We start from the raw sequence: 23,857 nt of genomic DNA, 5'->3' as shown, positions 1-23,857 counted from the left end.
CAGCAACTGTTTTTTTGCCCTCTGTGCAATGTGGATGAAATTTGTTAGCACCTATGGAAGAGTCTGGCTCAGTTCCGTGCTGGCCAGGTACAAAGGCTGCATCTAGTTGTGGAAACCACATAGCAAGCATAGGCTTTTGTCACAAAGGACAAGTCTGTGATGAATGTATGACCTTAGTAATCTGAACTGCTCTGAGATTCATGGGGCTGTTTGTGTACAGTGCCTAGCACAAGGGGGGGCCTTGATTTTAGTTGGGCCCTCAAGGTGCTATTGTCGTATGCAGAAGAAATGCTCAAGGAGAAGGCTTTGACTGTACCCAGGGCTTTAAAATCCCCCTCATCACTTCAGAGGCAGCCAGCGTAGTCGGGCACAGGGTGGGAGTGATGTGAAAGAGGACCTCAGGCCAACGAGCGAGCATACTGCTGCGTCTTGAACAATCCACCAGTGCAGTGAAGCCTGGTTGAGAGGAGATAGCAGTAATCCAGGCTTGTGGTCGGCAGGGCCTGTTCTGCAGCTCCAAGGTCACTGCGGCATCAATCAGTGCAGAGCCCTGCATAAATTGCACAACGAGGTGAAAAGAAACCTCTTTACCAACCTCTGCAGGAGCCAGCTCAGTCAATGGGGATGTGTCAGGAGCATCCTCCTTGCCATGACCCCTAATGCACCAGCAACACTTCTGCTTTCCCAGGGTCGAAGAAGAGGAAGTTCCAGTGCATTTAGCTGGCAAACTTGCCCAGGCCCTCCCTCCAGAGCAGAGACCCAGCTCCAGGCGTGGAGCAGTAATTATTGCTAATGCTGCCCCGTTCCCAGATGTGTAGCGATTTGCATGCCACTGGCTAGGCAATGAGAAACCACATGAGAGCAGAAAGGTGTGAGTCACCCTCCTCGTACTGGATTGCATGACCAGGTAGTACAGTGGCACAGAACCTCAAAGGTGTCTAGGAACCTAACTCCCATTGCAAATAACAGGAGTTGGGTGTCTCAGCCCCTCTGAGGATCTGTGCTAATGTGCGCGTCTCCTCGCTTTAGCTCACAGAGTCCATAAGGTGAAGTACAAAATGCAAACTCTCCTGTGCTGTACGGGTGCCTAGGGAATGGCTAACTGGGGGCAGAGTTCTTCTCACCGTACTCTTTGCTGTCTGGCTGGCAGAGCTCGTGTCGTGTCTTCTCAGCTACGGGACAGCATTTAGGACTTTTATGGGTCCCCCCTTTTTCCCTCTACACAGAACTACCTATTACCTCCCCCCACCCCCCCCGGTGCCACACGCTAGGGGTACATCAGCACTGGCGTTGGCAGGTTTCCTTTCCAGCTTGAGGAGATGTGGCAGCACTGGCTCTGATCCAGCTAGCGCACTAAAAAAAGAGCAGTGTAGCTGGGGCTGCAGGCGTGGTGGGAAGGGCTAGCTGCCCTGCGTACACCCCTAGGGTGTCAGGCGGGATTAGCAGCAGGGCCATTAGCCAGTGCAGCCATGGCTTCGCTGTTATTTTTAGCACGGTAGTTCCATCTAGCATGAGCGCGGGTATCTCTGCCCAAGCTGGAAATTTACACCTTTACCTCCAGCGCAGACCTAACCTCTGTGAGTGACAGCTTGGTTGGCTGGGAGGAGGATGGAGCAAAGAAATAATGGAAATAAAATTAAGCTTTGTGCTGATGGGCCTCTTCCATTATCCTGGGTCTTGTCTGCCAATTGTAAAGCTGGCCTATTCCCTCACCCTCCCTCCAGTGCCTCACTACAGCTGCTCCTTTTGCCCACTCTGTCTGTAAATTAAAACTTGCCCTACTCGTTGACAGCAAGCATTAGGTTCTGCGCTGCGATCTGTCTGTTCGGTAGCATGGGCCAAGTCTAGCCTTCTGCATTTCCAGCTCCAAAACCATAGTTGTGTACAAGAAACCCTGGAAGAGAAGTTCCAGCCAGCCGGCGGGGGGGGCGGAACATGTTCCCAGAAGTGGCTGGTAGTTGCCTTGCTGAGGTTTTGGCAAAGCCTCTCGCGTTCCTTTTGCTGTGGCATCACGAGCTGCACACCCTAGAGCCTGCCAGTTCGCTAATGGGAAGCACAGACCACTAATGTGTGGAAAAAAGGAACCAAAATGTAGAACACTGGGTCATTGCTGCTGAGTTTTATATGGAAATCGTGACTCAGAAATACTGCCGAAAACATTCGGGAGGTGGGGGGGCTAAGCGCGCGCGCACATATGCAGTTTTCTCCTTCCTGTAATGTGGGGCAGCAGCCAGTTATTTTAGATGCCCGTTAGCAGTGCTTGGGAGGTCTGAGGGGGATGTGCGTGCTGGGACTGATGCTGGTCTGATGCCAATGGCAAGGCACTTCACCAAAAGCAGTGGCATCACCCACCTGCAAATCTGGCGTAAAGGGGACCAGAATGAAGCCCCGTCTCCTGCTTGTATATAAGGTTTCGGGGGTTGCTCAGAAATGCAGCCTCCAATGGAGATTTGGAGCCAGATTCTCTTCTTGTTTATGCCAGTGTCAATCCAAAATAACCCCGCTGACTTCAGTGGTTGGACTCTGGATTTACACCCGAATGAGTGAAATTGGAGACAAGCCCTTAGTCTCTCCAGTGGAAGTGTCTTAGGGGCATGCTTTGCTGCCCATGACTAACCCTTTGCCCACATCCTATTGCTCGTTCTCAGTGAAGGTTTTGGGGTGTCTGCTCCTAGAGGTTTTAGACTGAATCTCTTCCTGCAAAAGCTGGCCTCCTTGCTAAGGTACTGGACTTGGACTCAGGAAATCTGTATTTCAGTTCTGCCACACACGTCCTGTGTTTGACCATGGACAAGTCACTTCATCCTCTGCCTCCGTTCTCCATCTGTAAAATGGGGATAGTCGTCCTGTTTTGTCTGTTTGGATTGAAAGCTTGTTAGCACAGGGATAGTGTCTGACTGTGTCTCTATACAGTGCTTAGCATAGTGGGATCCTGATCCTAGTTGAGGCCACTTGGCAGTGCTGTAATATTAATAATAATGACCCATCTCTGGCCAGCCAATCTCACTTGCCAAAACACCTGCCTTCAAGAAACTGCAAAAGAAGAACGCTAGAGAGGCTGAAGAGAGAGGGGGAGAGAGAATAACGAAAGCATCCTCTGATCCCTTCTCGTAACAGGTGTTCTTGGTCTTGGCTTCTTGTTGTCTAGTGCCATAGCGGGCCTGGGTCTTCCCAGAGGGGTAAAGACATGGGCCAAGATTTTCCAAAGTGACTCGAGATTCTGGATGCCTCCATTTTGGGGTGGGCGAGACACCTTTTAAAGGGGCCTGGTTTTTGGAGGGTGGACGCTCCGCACTTCCTGGAAATTGGACCCCTTTAAGTGGTCTCAACGAAGGGAGTCCCCAAAATGACTAGTCACTCTTGAAAAATGGTGGCTCGTGGACCTGCTCAGCGGCACTCCCAGTCAAAGTCAAAAAGGGCCCGGAGAATGCCAGTGCTGTGATTTTAGCTTAGGGGCTGCAGTATTTTTCCGCTGCTGGGTGAAAGGAGGAACAGTCCCCCTTTCCCAGGGCCCCTCAATAGCACATTGTGCTAGGTGCAGAGGGGGTATCTGCTGTGTTTCAGAGTGCGGCTCTGAGCCGTTATATAATGATGGCTAAACTGAGCACAGGTTGACACTGACAGAAGCTCTGTGACCTGAGCCAGACCTTTCCATCTGTTTATCAAAGCCGCCGCCGCTGCTGCTCTTCCAAGGCAGGCGAAATCATTGTTTAAAATGGAGGAAAGAAAGCAAATCTCATCCCAGGCATTTGGTCAAATGCAGGGGAACCCAACCTAAGTCCCAGCTGCAGGACCCCAGTGGGGAAGACTCACCCAGATGGTCTGACTCGTGCTTTGCATTTAGATCAAAACTACAAATTCTGATATTAAAAACCAATTCCCCCCCCCCCCCCCCCACACACACACAGACTCCTAGTCTCATCTTCGGTCCCTTCCTGTATGTGGTGTATTAACGCCTGCATCATGCTGGGGTGTTCGCCTGCATCTCCTTGGCGCATAAAGGTACGTTTTCCCCCACTGCTTTTTTGGAGATGATGGGAGCTTTGGGCTTCAGTTTCCAAAGAATGACACTTCAGTCTGTGCTGAGGCCTTATCTACACTGTGGATGTTGATTGGTGGCTGGACCCAGTATAGCTGCATGGGTATAAGCCCTGAGTGCAGCGTGCCCTGGCTTCAAGCAGGTTAGCTCCACCAGTACAAATGGCAGCTTTGCCCATCAGCTTTAGGAGTTTGTACTGGTGCAGCTATGCTGGAGACTGTTGGCAGGGTAAATTTCAGTGTAGACAAGGCCTCCACCCCCTGCAATCTTACAGGCTCAGGACTGCTGAGGTGAAACAGAAAACCTAAATCACATTGCATCTGGTTTATTTTCTGGTTCAAGGGGCATGGATGAGACCTCTAAACTCATTGCACTTGTGACCTTCATGGCGAAGGTGTATTGAGAGCAGTTCTTGATGAGGACTAAATCTGTGTGTCCTGTTCTCCGACCAATGATTTACTCCCACTGGCAGCAGTATGGAGCTGGAATTTCCCTGTGGCTGACGCTAGTGAAACATGGTGGCTAATGAAACTTGCAGTAGTGTCCTGGACAGCCAGGAATTCCCCTGTAATAGATAAAGGCCTTTTGCTTTCCCAGCACGGTCTAGTAGCTTGAGCAAGGTTGGAGATGCCTGGCTTCTATTCCTCATTGTGATGTGTTGGGCAAGTCACTTCCCCTCTCTGTGCCTGGGAGTATGTCTACACTGCGATCAAAAACCTGCGGCACCAAGTCTCGGAACCCAGGTTAGGTAACTCAGGCTTGCATGGCTTGGGTACAGGTTAAAAATTGCATTGTAGATGTTTGGGATGGGATGGAGCCCGAGCTCTGAGAGCCTCTAACCTCATGAGTCTTAGACCCTGGGCTCCACCCCAACCCTGAACATTTTCTAGTGTCTCCGCCGGAGCCCTGGGATTCCAAGTCAACTGACCTGGGCCAGGTGTGGCCGTGCCGCAGGTCTTTTATTGCGGTGTAGACATACAGTTTACCCTTGCTATGTAAATTCAGAGCCCTGCCCTCTTTTTCTTATCTCTATAGCGAGGTGATGACTCACTGGTGTGGCGCCTCCTGCAGGTCATCTAGGAATTAACTCTTTTCCAGCGTACGGCGCACCCTCTGCAGGCTGGTGTCTCGCCTGCCGTTGGCCCCGTGTCCCTCCTGGACCCTGGTGCCCCTTTACCTCAGGGTTCTGCCTCCAGCAGTATCCCCTTACTCTGGGTTTCCCCTTCCCAGGGAACCCCCTACCCTCTAAGCCCACCTTGCCTCAGTGGCTACCGCCAGCCATCATCCCTGGGGCAGACTGCAGTCTGTAATGGCCACGCATCATTGGCAAGGGGGTAGGATCTGCTGCCTTTGCCTTTTCCCAGGCTGTATCTCTGCAGCCCCGTACCTTTTTTAGGCCTTAACAAGGCCTGCAGCCTGGGGTTTTACCAGGCTGGAGCTCCCCTTGCCTTTCCCCAGCACTGCTCTGCCTCTTGTACCCTGCTCCCAGGCAGCTAGGTCCTTCTCTCTCCACTGCTAGAGAGAGAGTCCTCCAGCTTCTGGCCCACAGCCTCTTATCAGGGCCAGCTGGGCCCTAATTGAGTTGGCCACAGCTGTGGCTGCTTCCCCAATCAGCCTAGCTTGGTGGCTTTTAACCCCCTGCTTATTGGAGTGGGGCAGCTGCCCCACTACAATCCCACATGACTCCTCAGCACCAGTCTTCTGCATTGAAGTGCCATGCTGTGCGTGAAAGCAGCAGCAGCCGCAGATGGGCCTGAAAGGAAGAGGAGGGGGGTAATGGGATAGAGGGCGGGAGCCCCTAAAGAGTTAACAAACCAGAAGGCATGATGATTCCAAAGAGGCTGGGGGGTGGAACCTTAGAGTCCATTATTCCCAGTCTTGGAAATCATCTCCTTGTTGCTTTCTTTTCCTTTTTTTAAACGTATAAATAGTGCTGCTTGCTGCCCTCCATCCGTGGGAGCAGAAAGCCTGTTGATTTATATGGTTTTCCTGACATCACATGAAGTGGTGGAAAACTGAATGGAGCCAGCATTTTTCCTGCATTACGTAATGCCCCCTTTTCCTCCCCTCCGAACTGTGCTATTCCAGCAGGAGCCTGACTGTTCTTTAACCTCTGTTTAGTTCAGCATAAACTCTTGCTTTTTTGCAAACTCCGTCTTTGTTTTTTATTGACGGCTGTTTGTTTGTTCAGCAGCAGCTCTTGATGGCCTCTGACTGCAGGCTCTTGTATTGGAGGACTTGACACCAGCCAGGGTATTATTTGGAGCTGAGCCACCATTGCATGTCACCTGCTCTTCTCCTCCCTTTGCGTTCGCCTGGGAAGGATGGGTGGGACTCAGGGGGTCCCTGGCAGGCTCCCATGTCAGTGTTCTCCCATTTTACAATTTCCAGCTGCAGCCCAGTGCTTGGGAAGCTTCCCCAGCTGGTTGCATCTGCATGGCACTTTGCATGCCTGGGCCCACGCTGCCATACAGCCTATACCGGTTTGTTATAGCCCCTCCCTTTCCCCAAAGCCCAGAGCTAAGAGCTTTGTTCCTAGCTGGCCTCGGACATCCCTCTGAAAATCAAATCTGAAGCCACTCTCCTGACTAATAAGGCAGGTGCACAGCCAGTTGGGCAACACGGTGACCCCTTCCCAATTACCACTTAAAGGGGACTTTATTGATTTACTCCGAGGCTGCGGCACCAGCGTAAACCCCTAGCATGGACATGCTGCTTACAAAGCGAGCTGTATCTCCATGGTTTACACTCGGTGCAAAAGAGAGAACAGCCTCCGGTGCTTGACAGATCATGGAGTCAGGGAAGTTACTCCAGATGTACGTGGGATGACTGAGAGCCTTGCCCCTGTAGGGTAGAAGAGGGAAAGAGCCAGGGCAGAGGTGTGATTTTTAATTTTGGGGAGGTGTTTGGATCCTGTGAAGAAGTATCTAGGCCTTGTCTATGCTGAGGGGTTGCCCTACTTCAAGCTGCTGGTGTATGTGCTGATACAAACCCCTATAACCACCATAAGCTATAACTGGTGCCAGCATTAAGGAAAGGGGACTCTGTGCCCATTCAAATAGTGCCTTTGCTTGCCTGCACTAGGGGTATGGAGTGATGGCTGTCCCTGGGGCCCTCTGCCACGGTACAGCGGGTAGAATTGGGACCCACTAGGATTATAGGCGTTAGATTTTTAAGAGGGGGGGAGCTGTTCTTTCCCATCTTGTGCACTAACCTGAAACAGGCCCCTCACTTGCTTTCTGAACTCCAGTCATGAGCTTTTCATCTGGCTCTGATGTATGTGTGAGATCATCCCCAGTCCCCAACTCCCTCAGTTTGTCCCAGGTCTGCAAGGAATGTTTTAAAATTTTCCAGTCCTGTTCTTTCTAAATTTGGAGCGTCTGTTTACTCCCAGGATTCGTAAAGAATGTAACAATATCAGCGGTGAGAAATCTCCCCTCCTCCTCCCCCTTTGGCAAGCAAATTGGCCCTGACAGAGCTGGCGAGGGGCCCAGATCATGTACAGCCTAATGGTACAGGAGCAAGCCTGCATCTTCCACAGGAGCAGCTTAAATGTCGACTCACCCTCTCATTTGCTTCCTGCAAGAAGATAAATACTAGGGGAAGGCTGCAGGCGTGTGTTAAGAGCCTTGGAGATGCCTCTCATGCTGGTTTGACGAGCTAGCTGCCAGTATTTGGGTTGGTCTATTTAATTGTTCCCTTTTCAGCCAGAGTACTCAGCAGGAGTACTGCCCTCCAGCTTGGTGTAAAAACAAGCTGTCTGGGCCCTATTTTTGTTGAGTAGGTGTCAGTGAAATAGTGGATGTGGGAGAAATAGTCAGTATGATTTATTGGGACTTTCCAAATGCCTTTTTGATGAAGCCCCTCCCAAGAGGCTATTAAGGAAGCTAAGTAGCCATGGGGTGAGAGCTGAAGTTCTGTACTGGACTAGGACGTGGCTCAGAGACAGGAAACAATATAGGAATGAAGGACCAATCCTCATCATGGCAGCAGGTTAACACTGTGGAGTTGTCTCAAGGTTGTGATGGTGCTTAATATGCTTATCAGTGATCTGAAAAATGGGATGAACAGGGAAGGTTTGGCCACATTTGCAGAAAGCACACAATTGTGTAGGATAGTCAAGACTAAAGAGGACTGAAGAACTCCAGAGGGACCAGGGTGGATTTTATTTAAATCATGATTTAAATCAGTAGTCAGGAAGACTTGATTTTAATCATGGATTTCTACGTAAAAGTGCATTCTTGTTGGTTGTTATAACCTTAATACATATTCTTCAGAACTCAGAGATAGATGCAGGTTTCATTTTCAGAAGGTACACAGTATACATTTTTAAAATTTTGAAAACTTTTCAGATTAGTTTTACAGCTATATCAGAAAACAAATGATTGTTTGGTTATTTCATTTACCAAAGGTAATTGAAGCAGATGGTTCACCTCCCAATGACTTCATAAATATTTTCAATTCAACAGGTTTATCATTAATATTTGGAGGATTTTCTTGCCATGCTGTATTAGGAGGAGAACATCACCAAACAGACATTAAAATTGTTTGTTTTAACTGAAACAACAACGTTATGTGTTCTGGATTTTTTTCTTCAACAGCAAACTTACAATATTTTAACAAAACAAGCATATGAATTTTTGAATTTAGTTAAAAGAAAAGGAGTGCTTGTGGCACCTTAGAGACTAATGAATTTATTTGAGCATAAGCTTTCGTGAGCTACAGCTCACTTCAGTGGATTTTCCACTGAATGCATCTGATGAAGTGAGCTGTAGCTCACAAAAGCTTATGCTCAAATAAATTCGTTAGTCTCTAAGGTGCCACAAGTCCTCTTTTTCTTTTTGCGAATACAGACTAACACAGCTGCTACTCTGAAACCTGAATTTAATTAAACATTCAAATTTTTTAAAATTTGTTTTTGTTAAAAATGTTTCACTAAAATAGTTAAATGAAATATTTTTAAAGAAAAACAAAAATTAAATGGGCTATGTCAGCCAAGTCAACATGAGAAACTTAAAATATTGGCTTCTGCAGCTAACTCAGTCGTCTTCACCTTCATTTTCCTGTTTGTTCATAATCTGGAAAAGAAGAACAAGCTTTCCTGCTTTTTCAGGTCCCAAACTATTTCTTAATTTGGAATGAATTAGTCCAAAGGAAAAAAATATTCTTTCTACACTGGCAGAAGAAGCTACTACTGTTAAAAGTGAGATTATCACTTCCAACAGTATCTGAATCCAAGTGCTTAAGTGACTTCCACCAGTTCACTAGTGTGCCTTTCTTTAAAACATCATCAGCAAACATATTTCTTGAATGGTTCTTATTCCCAAACTGGGTCTCTCTTATGGCCTGCTGCCATTATAGGTTTTCCCTTCTAGTGAGAGAATGGTATGGTAGATCTCAAATCAATGAAGGCTACACTCAGAAAGACCTCAAGACTTCTGGAATATGCTGCTCAAGCAGTTTCACTTTTATTTCTACTCCCTGTCCCTCCCTTCTCAAATTTATCTCCAGACTTCGTCTCCTTGTCCCGATCTATTCTGCCCCCAGCAATCTTCTCTTCATTGAACTTTCTGAAACTTTGCACTTTTAGAGAGAGGACTCTGTGTACACAAATTTGCAGAGGGGCAATAGGGTTGAGGTCTGTTATTTCTCACCTCTATTTATTTATTTATTTAAAACATTTTTTGTTGTTAACAAGCATGTTATCTCTGGAGACACAAATCCACAGTTTGAGAACTGCAAAACTAAGCATCTCTGATGGTATCTTCTAGACTGAGCACCATTGGGTAGATAGAAAGATTAACCTAAAAAATCTACACAGAAGCCCCTGAAACCCCATAAGATTGGGTCCCTAATCCATGAAATATTGGAACTCATTTACAAAACTTTTCTTAAACATTATATGAATATATTGTCTCACACTATAGAATTATAATTTATAATCCCTATTTCATGATGAGATCTTTGAGCTATAATGTGTCTTAATTAAAATTCTTTAGATAGGTTTTTTCCTCAAAAAGCATTTTATCAAAAAAATCCATTTAAATAAAAAAATCCAATTTTTATTTTTATTTTTTTAATCATTGATTTTTTTCCACCCTGAGAGGGACCCAACCAAGCTCGGTGTATGGGCAATGCGCTGGCAGATGAAATTCACCAGTGACGGATAAAAGGGAGTTTGAACTGCCCATGCATTTGCTGGGTTCTAAGTTAACTGTGCACACTCAGGGGGAATGAGCTGTGTGTCACTGTGAACAGCTCCATGAAAACCTCCGCTCAGTGGGTGTGGATGGGCAAAAAGGCAAACAAGTCTTTATGCTAACTGAAGACTTGCTTGTGACTAATATACTGAAATTATTATCATGCTGTTATATAAATCAATGGTATGCCCTTGGTTGGCAGATAGTGTTCTGTGCTGGTCACCACCCAATTTCAAAAAAGATAGGGCCAGGGTAGGAGTCCAGAAACAGGCAAGGGAGATGGGAAAAGGCTGCCATGTGAAGAGAGGCTGGAACTGTGTAGTTCAGAGGGGAGATGGATAAGGGACATGCCCGGTGGGGTAGAGATGGAGAATCAGGTGCATCTATTTCTCTCAGAACAAGAAGAAGGGTGCAGCGACTGAATTTGAAAGGCAGCAAGTTTAAAACTGAAAAATACACTTTTTCACACAGAACTGAGACAAGCTGTGGAACGCACTGTGATAGGTATCATTGAAGCTAAGAGCCTAGCAGAATTGAAAACCAGGGTCCGGGCACTTCTGTGGATAATGAGAGCATCCACACTGACATTAGATAAGATGAAAAAATATAAACCCTCCTGCTTCAAGTCATAAATCAGAAAATAACTAATGGGGGCACTGTGGAGGAAACTGCCCTCTGGGCAGGTTGTTCCATCATTGTCCATTGTGGACATTCTAGCACTTTCCTCTGAAGCGTTCGGTATTTGCCACAGAGAGAGCCAGGATTCCAGACTAGTTGGCGCCCTAGTGGTCAGATCTGGTAGGGCAGTGTCTAGGCATAGCAGCCTGAGTTCTTTTTTTTTCATTCTGTGAGCCCAAGCATGCACCAAGCAGGGTCTGTCTAGTCTGTGCCAGGTTGTTGGTCAAAGAAAAGGGGCGGGGAGATTTCCCCCACTAACTCTTTTTCTTAAAATATCAGATTTTCATCACATTTTTAAACATGTTGCCCAGTTATATTTGCAGATTGTCTGTGAGGTGAGTGAAGGACTGCTCTGGAAGGCATGTCTGGTTCTTAGCTCTGTGCATAGGCGCCGACCCCACCCCGCCCCTCCTCCCCAGCTCACCTCCGCCGTCTCCTCCCAGGCTTGCCGCCACAAAACAGCTGTTTTGTGGCGAAACAAGCTGTGGGACGGAGGGGGGAGGACCGGGAACGCGGCACCCTCAGGGGAGGAGGCGGGGGCGGGAATTTGGGGAAGGGGTTGGAATGGGGGGTGGGGCAGGGGTGGAGTCGGGGCAGGGCCGGGGGCATGCGAGCACTCACTGGTGCCAGGAGAAGTTGGCGCCTTTGGCTCTGTTGGTGCAGAGACTCATTGCCTGATATCTAGTGGCAGGGAGTTCCACAGCTGAGAGTCTACTGCAGGGAACACTTTCTGTCCTGAGCTCACAAGAGTTTTCTCTGAGCTCTTTTAGTTGTTCCCATTGATGGCTGTTGCAGGAGGCCATAGAGAGTGGTGGTGTCTGGGAACAGCGGGATGTATCCTGTCCAAGGCTCTGTAGATGCAGCACTAGGGAGCTGCCAGAGAAAAGACAACATTAAGAGTTGTCAGGAGCCCACAGGGCTCTGCTGGTTTATTTAATGAAACGCTCTGGACACAGAATAACTTTGCCCAATATTTATTATTGTCTCATCCGCCTTGAAGGGGGAAGTGTGAGCAGTTTGACTGAATGGAGACTGCCAGCACTGTGCTAAGCAGATTGAGAGGTCACCTAATTCCAGGGTAGCTTCTGTAAATATCTTTATATCCTCTGCTGAAATGTCCTTGTGTAACTAGCTACTGTTGTGCTCCTGCAGGAATCACAACAGATATTCCTGCACAGGGACTGTATTTCCTTTCTCTAGCATTTATGATCCTTTCTATGATCATAAATGCTGTTAAATCAGGGCAGTGGCCCTCCTCTGATACAAATAGGGCCTGCACTTAATGTATGGACCTGAAAATACGTGGCCACATGCTAACATGTTAAGCCTAGTCCTGATGATTTAATACCCCACAGTGCAATTACTGTAGGGTATGTTTGCTGTCCAAGTCATTTAGTTACTAGGCCAAATTCTGCCCTCTGTTTCACCCATGCAGCCCCGTTTCAAGTCCAACTAGTGCCTCTGAACCTGTTCAGAAATGTGCCTCCCTCTCATTTCAGTACATCTGTGCAGCTCTTTTTATGGATAATTACTGGAGGACCCCTAGCCCAACTAATTTGCCTGCACCAGCCTTAGGACACTGTTCTTCAGCTGTGTGTAAAAAAGAGAGCAAGAATATACCACTCAATACAGCAAGAAGTTCAGCTTTCGATCAGACACCTTAACAGAACATATAGCTCCCACCTTAGGATGCCCGCATGGGTGTTCGTCAATGCAGGTGCCAGTTTTAGACCCCCTTGTACCTACATAGGTGTCTAGATGTGGAGTGTTACTGGCCAGGGCAACTGCACCAGTATTTCCCCTGAGTGGTCCAGCAAAGGCACGCACGCTCATGCTTCACCACCCACTGTTCTTGGGTGAAGACCCGCACCTCTCGCCCTTCTGATGGGGGTATTTCCAGGCTGCCAGTTCCCTCCCTTCAGTGTGTATTTCCCAGGACAAACAGGCTGCCCAGGACACTGGTTGCTGTCTGTTCAGAGTCAGGTAACAGGTGTAATTGCTGCACTTAAGGTTCCACACAGCATTTCCTATGCAAGCCTGCTTCATTCTTAAAGGTAAAAAACATTACAGATAAAACTCATTAAAAACAATAAAAGAAACTACATGCATGCTAATAAGATCAGCAGAATTCACCCCACCCTTAACATGGATTCTGGCAGGAACAGTTCTTCAGATCCCCACCCAAGGGTGATTCCTTGTGGTGACAAATTCATCACAACTTCAAGCTCAGAGCAAGCACCCATTCTTATGTTGCCTCAGGAGGCACAGTCCTTCCAATCCTACCCTAAAGCTGGGGTCCTCTCTGGCCCAGGGATCTTGTCCACTTGCTGAATCAGAAAGAAGGCCCTGAGTCTATTTAAAACCAGACTATTACTCCAAAAAACCCTTTCTTTGTCTGCTGGTCCCTGGAGAGTCTAGTTTGAATCAGTATATGTGCACCTCTCCACCTCAGTAGTTTACCTTTCCGATGGAAATACATAGTACCCCAATAACAAATATACAGTTGTCTTTTTAATGCAATAGACCCCAAAGGTATTAACCTAATTCAATAAAGTTCATGCAGGAGATATTGCAGGAAATTGTCGTCTGTCGCTTGGATGTCCTATGACGATGCCTATGGTTGGTGGAGTGGTAATTGTCTGCAGTGTGTTTTTCCTCTTGGTTCTCCCCAAGCCCCTGATTTTCAGAGGGACCGGGCATCCAGAATAACAGTTGAACACAGTATGAGATGCGGAGAGCCTGGCACTTTAAAAAAAAAAAAAAATCAAATCACTAGTTTGTGTCTAAATATGGTCTTAGAATCCTAACTGTGGGCACTAGTGTTTTTTTGTGTGTGTGTGTTTTTTTAACAATCGTGGCCCCATTGACTGACTAACTCTATCACATGGCTGTTCTCAGTTTCAAAATAACAGAGGAGCTGCTTTCTTTACTGCAGCAAAGTCCTGTAAAACTGCCTAGGTTGAGCCAGGGCAGAGATGCTATGGCCCCGAATACTCTGCTTGCTTGGTGAGCTCAGGCTGTTTGGAAATGGAACCTTTCTAGGGTAGTGTTCATGGAGGTTTCTACCTTACGGTACCTCACAACCACTGCTCTGGTAGGGACCTAAATCCAGCTATGGTCACTTGTTATCAAAGCAAAGTGAGTGGGGATTGGAGCGTAATATCCAAATCCCCTTTTGGGTGCTAGGAAGGAGTGGTTTCTCCAGGCTGAGGTGTAGCATCCTGGTAAGCTCTCACCCCTTCCCATCACACCCCACCCTTGCATTTGAACTCATGGATATCTTTGCCTGTTTTCTTCCCGGGGGAGCAGTGGCTGCATTGCTGGGATGGGTTAAGCTAGGTCACATATGTATGAGCTGATTGTATTCCTGGCCTATGTTCTAAACATCCCTGTTTAGTAACACTGTCGTCAGAGGACTTGTTTTCCTGATTCTATAATTATTCCTTGGAGCTACAATCCCCTTGCCCCCCCCCCCCCCCCACGGCTGCATGTTTAACAATTGGACGAAGAAAGGGAGACAAGGATGTGAGGGGAGGAAAAAGAGAGCGGGGCTGGGGGCGGAACGGGACTGGGAGAACAAGTTGCCAAGAGTTACAAAACCATCATGTCATTTCATATCTCATTTCTGGAAAGCTACAAGGGGAGGAAGGAAACTTTTCCCAGTAAGGGATCCTGACAGACAGGAACCTGTGCCCAGTTATGATTTCCTTCCTTTTGAGCAACCTAGTGCCCCCTCCCTTCCCCCCCCCATCACCCCCTTTTCCTGAGGCCCATGTGAAAGATTTGAAATTGTGATGATTATAAGCTCCCTGTGATGGAAGGGGGAGGGAAACGCTGGACACTAACCAGTTGGGTTATCGCCAATCCTTGCATATGTGTGTAAGTGCTGAAGACCGACTCTTTGCTCCTTGGTGTTGCAGACGCTTCATGTCGGTTTCCTCCCAAGTATAATGCTGCCAACTTCAGTGGAGTTACACCAAGGATGACTCTGACCCTCATTAGCATTTATGATAATATATGCTGCAGGAGTACTAGGTGACCCAGTTGGGGTAGGCAGTGGGCACACCCCTAGGGAGAGACTGTTCCTGTCCCAAACAGTCTAAATAGACAAGAAGGAAGCATTGTCCCTGTTTTACAGATGAGGGAACTGAGGCACAGAGAGACTTACCCAAGGTCACACAGGAAGTTTGGAGCAGAGGTAGGACCTGAACCCGGATCTTCTGAGTCCCAGTGGCTTACCTACAAGACCATGCTTTCTCTCTGATCATCATTTTAGTGTGTGTTACCTCCTTTGTAAATGGCTCATTTGATCTTTCCCCCTTCTCTTCTTGAAGAGCCCCCTTATCCCAATGTTGCATTACTGCCCTTGCCATTATATATTTAACAAACAGGAGAGCCCTGTGTGTAAGAAGTCCTATTCCTGGAGCCACTAAAAACTAGATGGAACCACCTGCTGAGGCAGACATCAGAGGGGCCAGTCCTGCAGTGGCCAACTCGAGAGAGAGCCTCGGGCAGGCTGAGGGATTCTTTTCATCTCTCGTGTCTATGCAGAATGATCTAAAAGGAATGGTAAATATGAGAAAGGGTGTCTCTGGCACTGAGGAAATCTCTCTTCCTCCCCCCCCCCCCCATATTAGCCCCCAAACGAGGGTCACACCTGGTGAAGGAAAGGGGTGGAGGTTCAGGAGCAGAGCAGGGGAGAAGCAACTCTAAAGGAATGTCGACACTGCAGCTGGAAGCATGCTTCCCAGCTGGGGTAGACAAATGCCTCAGCCACCACCCACCTTATCCCATTTACACTGCTATTTTTAGCACACTAGCTCTGCTGGAGGGTAGCACATATCTATCGACCCGCATCTCCCAGCTGCAGTGTAAATCCACTCTAAGGAGGGAGAGCTAGAGATGTTATTTCTAGGGAGGAATTTTCAGTTGGAATTGGATTCATTACTGCTCCCTGTGAAGATGGGTTCTGTTGCCTGTGGGCGCATTTGTCTTTTACAAGGGTGAGCGGGGATGCAGAGCATAGGCCAGCCTTTCTTATGAAGGGCTCTGATAAAACATCCTGCATTACAGATCTCAGCCAGAGATGCCCCAGTCATGCTGGGCAGAGCCAAAAAGCAGGTCCGAACTCTTCCTGAAGGAACCCGCAGCCCAAAAATAACAGCTTTAGCATCTCTCAGCCATGAGGGAGTTAGTCCCTCCTGTTACTAAAGGATAGTAAATGAAGACAATATATTCATAGATTCAAGGCCCACAGGGACAATTATGATCATGTATCATAGGCCAGACCATAGGATTTCACGCAGTAATTCCTGCATGGAGTCCATAATTAGACCAGTATCAGAAGGGTAGCCATGTTAGTCTGGATCTGTAAAAGCAGCAAAGAGTCCTGTGGCACCTTGTAGACTAACAGACGTATTGGAGCATAAGCTTTCATGGGTGAATACCCACTTCGTCAGATGCAGCCGACGAAGTAATTAGACCATTTCATGGGAAATGGATTTATCCAGCCATTGCCCGTGCTGCCATCTGGGTGTAATTTCACTCCCATCCACACTGCAAATGCAAGTGTGTTGGAAGAACTGGTTGCAGCGGAGTTGTCCTCCAACATGGTTGCAGCATAGATGAGACCATGCAATGTAGACAGGACTATGAAATTTCCCCATGATTTCAGCTGCCCGCCTGGGTAGACAATGAGAATCTGCACTACGTGACGGAAGCATGTTTTACACTTCCCCCATCGCCGTTTCAAGTGTAGCATGGACAGGACCATCACGAAGTGCAACAACATCTGTTGTCCCCATATTCTTTGCTAGTCAATGTTGTGCTTGGTGGGAAGAGACCCCATCTTGTGGGAACAACTTCCCAGGTTCCCAAGTGTTGCTTTTGGTTTAACACTGATCATTTTTTCCAACCTGGTTTGAATGTGCTTTGAGTGTTATCCAACCTGAGGCTCTGACCCACATCTGACAGTAATAAAACTCACAATAACAAGCCTCGTTAAAACACTGGCTCCACGAGCTGGGGGGGATGGGGGGAAGGGGAGTTCATTTAGTGCTGGTGACCTCATCTCACGTGATGTCACTTAAAGGAAAAACATTGATGTCTCCCATGTATAACTCAGCTTGTGTTTCTCCGCCTGTAAATCTTCAGAGTTCAAAGATACAGTGTGTCCCATCTGCCTAGTCTAATCCTGAGCAATTTCCTGGAGGTTTGGGAAGAATTCAGAACAAGAAACCTTTAAAGAACTGTGATGAGATGTTTAAAGAGTTCCAAGGGTTTGTGGGAGCCAGGGAAGGGGAACGAATACTCCTCTCCCAAAAGAGGAAGAGGATCTGCTCATGAGGTCACAGTTTATGAATCAAGCCACATTATGAATGGGAACAGACCATTCATGTAAAATACAGTGAAAAGTTACGTACACCTGAAAAGAAGCCTTGGCAATGCATGCGTCTCCTTCAGTAGACTGTAGGGTGTACGTATGGAGGAGTGTCTCAAATAGAGAAGAGGCTGTGGCTTAGGAGAATGCAGATGGGATAGGGAGCCGTTTGCATCTAGCCTGCAGGTTTGACTCCACTGCAGGTTGGGAGTTATTGGAAGTTGTCTTCTCATGAGTGTTTGGCCCGTGTGAGTTCTGAGGTTTCAGTCCAGGTCTTAATGAACGCTTGACCATGTCACAAAATCGACCACTGTAACTGGGCAGCATTGGGGCCTTTGTGTGGATGGCCTGCGTCACCACTCAGTATAGAGACCAAGAAGCAGAGGGGGAGAGAGTAAAGATGGCCTAATAGTTAGAGCGCTAGCCTAGGGCTTGGGAGAGTGGATTTAAGTCCTTGCCCCACCACAGACCTCCTGCGTGACCCTGGGCAAGTCATTCAGAGCAGGTCTACAAGTAAAACGCTGCGCCTGTGCGGCCGTGCCCCTGGAGCACTTCAGTGAAGATGCTCTTACGCCACCCCACCGGGAGAGCTCCCATCCGTGTCCTTAATCCACCTGTGTGAGAGTCAGTAGCTATGTCAACAGGCGGGCTTCTCCTGTTAACATCACACCGTCTGCACTGGGGCTTAGGTTGGTATAATTGTGTCACTCAGGGGTGTGAAAAATCCACGCCCTGGAGCAATGGCGTTATACCAATGTAAGTTTATAGTGTAGATCTGGCTTTTGAGCTCCACAGAGCTCTTCTTCAGGTCTGGGAAATGTACTCAGCCTCCCAGCTAAATACAAGGTGGAACAGATTGTTGAGCATAAGCAGTTAACACGCCTTTTAAGAGGCCATTCAAAGTGAAGTGGCTCATTAACACCAATAAAAGATATTCCCTCATCAGCGGTGTCTCTTATATCCTGGGACCAGTACAGCTACAACAACACTGCCCACAGAATCACTTAGAATTTGTTCCTGTTGATTTCTCTGAACTCCCCCAGGATTTTCTGACAGAGGAAGCAAGCAGAACTCTGTGTCTAGTGGTAAGCAGTTACACCAGGTGCTGAGGTTAGGGGTGTGGTAAGACTGAACAGGACTCAGATCCTCCAAATCCTCAAACTCCAGCCCCACCTCCGCAAAATCAATCAGGGTGACCTGATTTGCCACTTAAATCCAGTGTAGCCACTAATCCCAGATCAACCCCTTCTTCTTGCTCTTTCTATGGTACTTATATGGCCCACCGCACTGCAGTATTTGAGCACCTTCCAATCTTTCTTGGATTTATCCTCATAATGCCCCTGTGAAGTAGGGTTGTGTTGTTATCCCCATTTTACAGATGAGGAACTGAGGCACGGAGTGCCTCCTCCAAGGTCACACAGTCCATGGCAGAGCAGGGACTCAAACCAGGTCTCCCAAATCCCAGGTGAGTGCCCTAACTGCTGGACCATTCTTCCCTTCTCATCATTGATGGGCCTCCAAGCAACCCTCACCTGCAGCCTACATCTCTGCCAGATTATTCCTCCCATCCCCCCAGTTCCTTTTCTCAAGAAAAACCTTCTGCTCTCAGGCTTCAGTGAAAAAGAATATCAAAGAGTTAAAAAGAAACAAGCCAGTCTCCTCATTGTATCTACCACTGAGAACACGGGGTGATGGGGAAAGGTTTGCTGCGCTCCATCCAGAACCATAAAAACACTGTGCTTAGCATTTGTGTTGGTGCTTAGGTTCCATGGCGATGGACCCTGGATAATTGCATTAGATAGACAGTACAGAGCTTTCTACCTTCAACTCACTGTAGGACTCTTAACTCATCAAAGTAAATCACACTCACTTCAAATGGAACAAAGGTCTGTTTGCTGCAGCTCCTCTTGCCTTCAGGGAGCTGGCCCTCGCCTGCAGGCATTCAGGGAGCAATTATTTCCGAGAGCAAGCAAGGTCAATGGGGAAAAAAGGGATGTTGCCCCTTTAAGCAATTGAGTGAAGCATGTGTCAGTGGTGTAGCCTATGAGTTAAACTGCGTGTCTGTGTGCTGAGTAAGGAATGCGGTTGCATGCCTGACCCCTTAGCTGTGATCAGCAGGGTTGTTGCTCATGTGCTGAGCTCATTCGGGCTCGCTGGAGGTGCGCGCACACACAGGCAGGGAGAGAAGGGAGAGAAAAGAAGCTGTAGTGCTGGGAAAGGGTGTTAGGGTCTCTCTCTTCTCCATCTTCCCCCCCCCTTTATTTTAATTCCTCCTGGACCCTGGATTTTGGGGGGAGTTCAGGCTTTTTTTTTTTTATTATTTTTGCCTGTCAGCTGTTGTTTTGCTAGGGCAAGCAGTGCCTCTGTGAGACGCAGCCCAGCTGCCTGGATGCCTCTGGATGTTATGATTGTGCCCTCCGAGGACCAGTTCTGGATGGACATGCATGAGGGGCAGATGAAGCTGAAAATCAGGGTGCGGAGGATGAAGGAGAGCAGGGACATGCGAGGTTTGTTGGCTAGCTCCTTTCCTTTGGGGGCTGGGGGGGCTGTTTGCTGAGCCTGACCCATGCTGTAAGAGGCTGTCTTTGCAGAGCAGCTTATGTGCAGGCAATGTAAAGGTGTCAGGCAGCTGGCATCTTGCAGGCATGAGGATAGAGGGATCCAGGGAACATTTTTGGATGGGGGTGGAATACCAGGAATTTTCAACCTTTGCAATTTCAGGAAGCTTTTTGGAGGGCATCTGGCCCGTCCCTCCAGGGGATTCAGGGGGTGGCAAAAGAAGAAATGAGATCTTTTGCTGCAGAGTATGGCAGGTGAGGTTCTGCTGTTGACTGCAAGGGGAGAGGGAAGGATGCGACTGGCATTAGGAGGTGGTGTCAGCTGGGTTTCCCCGTGTGACTTGCTTGGGCTCCCATCTAGAAACCAGGAGTGCTGCTTGTTTGGTGGAACTAGCTAAGTTGGGACTAAATCCTGCAAATTTGGAGTGGCTAAGCAGGGGTGGAAGAGAACACTCCCAGGAGGAAGGTTGGGGGGCTCCGTCCTTATGTACCCCGACTTGCACGCCTCCAGGACGGGAGGACATAGAGGAGATGGTGCATTCCTGTAGGCAACTCCAAGCATTGAGCAGCATTGTGCACTAGTTGCTGGGCTGCGAGGGGCCAGTGAAGCAATCGTCATCTGTCTCCCGTGGGGCAGGGGCCAAAGGGAGCAATTCCCCCAGATGAAAGTGATGATTACGGACAGGGTGTTCACAGAAACAATATTCAGAAAATGACACTGCTTCACCCTGCCTCCAACCAACCAACCAAATAGCCCCTGCTGCCCGTTTCACTTCTCCCCCACTGAGACAATCACTGAATTCCCCTCTTGCAAGTGCCTTTTCAAAAAAGGGATTTTACAGTGTCTTAGCTCCACAGCACTAGGGTGAGAGGAGGAAAGGGGGAAATGAAATAGAGCGGCTTAAAATATGCCTAGCCTCGAATGACCTAGTTTACCAAATGGTTTAATCAAGCAACTCCCCGCCCCCCCAACCATCGTCATCCCTTAAAATGGGAATCTGCTAAATGAGCTTGGCATGTTTTTGTGGTGTGAGCCACATAACCCAGTGATGGTGTAATTAGTAATAGGTCAGTCGTGGAAATGACACATTCTTCTTTACTTAGAACAAGTAAAGCTGGTCCAGAGCAGGCACGGTCACCAGGGGAAAATCAGGAAGAGGAACTTTGGGGGCTGGAGCTTTCTTTTTTAAGGACATACCAAAAACCCAGTTGGCAAGACGAGGGGAGGAGCAGGCAACAAGGCTTACCTGGTCTTTAGGTTCAGAGGATGAATCTACGAGGTCAACAACTGCTGGCATAAAATCAAGAATAAGTATTGGCCAGGACAGCCAAAGCAGGTTCAAGGTTGGTGGGTGGCAGCAGTTTGGGAGGGAAGGAAGTGGACAAGTGGGGAACGTACATGGATCAATAATGGGGCGCTCGTTCATCTGCTTCTCATACCAACCGCCTGGAAGGAAGATCCTGCAATGGGGTGTTGAAATCTGCTGATGGTGCCAAACTAAGGGAGCGGGAGGGTATAAAGAGAGAGGTCAGTCGATACAACACTGTGAGATTCAGCGTGACTAGGAGCAGGGAGGATAGATGTATGTTCCCTCCACTGTGATAAGGTTGGACGGAGTGGAAGACCCTGAATAGAGAATATATGCTCGTAGGCCATAAAACACAGAGCAGAAGGAGGGTCTGGGGAGCCAGCAAACACAGCTGAAGGGGCCTTCTAGTCTATCCCTGTGTAAGGAATCAGTGAGGCCAAATCTGGAATGCTCTAAGGAGTTCTGGCCATGTCTTCTACAAAAAGGAATATTGGAGACGTATGTAGGCATTGTCCAGCACAGGGCGAGTTGACCTGACTGAGCGGAGGGCAGGATCTTTAGTTAGTTGGGAAGAAGGGAAACCAGAACTCATTTCTTAATTATGGAGAAGACCACAGAAAGCCACAAATTTCCCATGCAGGTGCCCATACAACTCAGTCCTGACCTGCAGCCACCCCTGCTCTTGCAGTGCTGGGTCCTGACCAGCCGTGATACTTACTCCCCAGCCCTTGAGACCCAGCCATGGCTGTAACACTTATTTCAGCAGGAAGCTTGGTGGGGTGGGAGACGTTCTTGTGCATTGAGACAGTCATTGTGCAAAAACAAAAGGGCCAAACATGGGACCTCGTCCAGTGGAGAAATGATGAGGATGGTGGGGCAGAGGGGAAATCTAAAACTTCCCAGAGAGCAGAAAGCCCTGACCCACACCAAGAAACTTTCCAAAGGGTGATGAGTAAGGGTGTTAGTAAATGCCCTTTCATCATCTCACTCAGCAGCTGGCATGACTGGGCCGCCACCAAGCAAAAGAATGAGGTAGGAGCCAGGGGAGGTAATGCTTCAGTGAGGGATTTTCCCAGAGGCCGAGAAAATGATGCTACTTTGGTATCTGAAGGCAGCTGTCCTTGTCCAGCCCCTGTGCTCTATGTGCTTTTCTCCCTTTCTCTGCCCTGCTTCGAAGGAATCTTGGCCAGCATGTTCAGTCATGTCACTGACTAGGAGAACAGGGTGGGTTTAGCTGAGACTGAATAAGAGACAAAGGGCTGGTATTTTTTAGGGGCCAGATCGTGCCGTTCTCACGTCTTTACTCAGACTGAACTCTCATTGACTCGCTGCCCAAGCAAGGACTATAGGGTCTGTGCCCCAGTTCAGCAAGGTACTTAAGCACATGCCTAACTTTAAGCATCTCTCATTGACTTAAGTGGGACTTGTCCTTTCACTTAGGCATGTGTTTAAATACCTTGCTGAATTGAGGCCTTGACCCTTAAGGAGGAAAGTGACATCTCTGTTTCTCAAAGACGAGCACTTAATGCGTCCGGCTGATTAAAAGCCTGTAATGACTATCCCCGGGCACATCGGAGGCTGTGGATTCACTGCTGGCACTGCCAAGCAGCTTGGGAAGCCCAGCCACAGTTATGAGCACTTAGGTTTTAAATGGCGGTATCACAGAGAGACCAGCATGAAGAGCTGTTTCCTGTCGAGGGGCAGGAGATCTGGAAGCAGATGGCTTTATGTAATCCTGGAGTGAGAGCCAGCCCTGGCAGGGCTGTGCGGGAGCAACATGAGACTAATTGTTCATAAGGCTGTACCTGACTTGCGTGGGCAACTGCTGCACCTTTTCCACGTGCTCATCAGGGAGCATCTCCGAATCATGAGCCCGCTGCCTGCATTGACCGACGCCAAATCCCAGCGAGGGAGGAGCCTACAGTGACTCTCCCACTCAAAGGCACAGAGCTGTTGGGGGAGCAGGGACTGTCTCACCCTACAGCGGATGCACATTAGCACCTCCAGGTGGAGGCAGCGTTTATCTCCCAGGAGTAGGTCCTGTGCCGCTCTGGGTCATACCAGAAGGCGGGGTTTCAGGCTGCAGTGCGGCTCAGGTACCTGACATCACAGCCATACCAGGAAGCAGCCTCTGCGGTTAAACAGCAGTTATTGGAAAGATGGGGACCAGCCATAACCTGTCCCTAGAACAAACCTCCAGTGTCTACTGGCTGCCCCCGGAGAGAGAGGAAGATGGGGCAGAATGGCCCGTGAGCCAGCTAGCTCAAACAGAGGCTGCCGCTCTGGGGCTGTGCCCCTGTCCCCCTCCTCTTCTCTGCTCAGGACAGCTCTGCTCTTGCTGGTGTGAAAGTGCAGCCCTCCTTCCCTGTTGCGTGCACAAAAGAAAGGGAGGGGTGAGGACATGGGACACTTTTTTCTGCTGTCCAGTATGGCTTACCACAGACAGCCCTTATGCCCTCAGGGGAGAGGGGTGTTTGTGGAAAGCACGTGCACCAGTGCGCCAGAGGCACCCATGGGAGCTGGAGAGTGCCAGAGAGCACCTCCGAGAGCAAAGCACTGTCTCTGTGTTAGAGCATCACTTTGGCGCTTGTTACCCGGGGGGCGGGGGTTGTTTATATAAAGCCTAATCCTTCCCAGTTGAAGTCAGTGGAAGTTTTCCCTTTTATTCCAATGGGAGCAGGACCGAGGCCGCA

The 23,857-nt window shown here is 48.5% G+C and overlaps 1 protein-coding gene across 2 annotated transcripts in view; it reads left to right on the top strand.

Moving 5' to 3' along the window:
• The window catches only part of DUSP8 (dual specificity phosphatase 8), a 75,901-nt gene that overhangs the window by 38,411 nt on the left and 13,633 nt on the right, over positions 1–23,857 (top strand). The window contains exon 1 of one of the 2 annotated variants that reach the window (XM_084630872.1): positions 19,461–19,803. The exons of the other annotated variant lie outside the window; for it this stretch is intronic. Coding sequence (XP_084486998.1) covers positions 19,686–19,803 — 118 coding nt within the window. The 5' untranslated portion in view covers positions 19,461–19,685. Of the gene's footprint in view, positions 1–19,460; positions 19,804–23,857 lie in introns of those variants that run through there. 2 annotated transcript variants of the gene reach the window in all.

Source organism: Lepidochelys olivacea, assembly GCF_965140295.1.
Source record: "Lepidochelys olivacea isolate rLepOli2 genome assembly, chromosome: 6".
Taxonomy (NCBI): domain Eukaryota; kingdom Metazoa; phylum Chordata; order Testudines; family Cheloniidae; genus Lepidochelys; species Lepidochelys olivacea.
The sequence above is the reverse complement of the archived record's forward strand: the minus strand, read 5'-3'. Positions and strand labels throughout refer to the sequence as shown.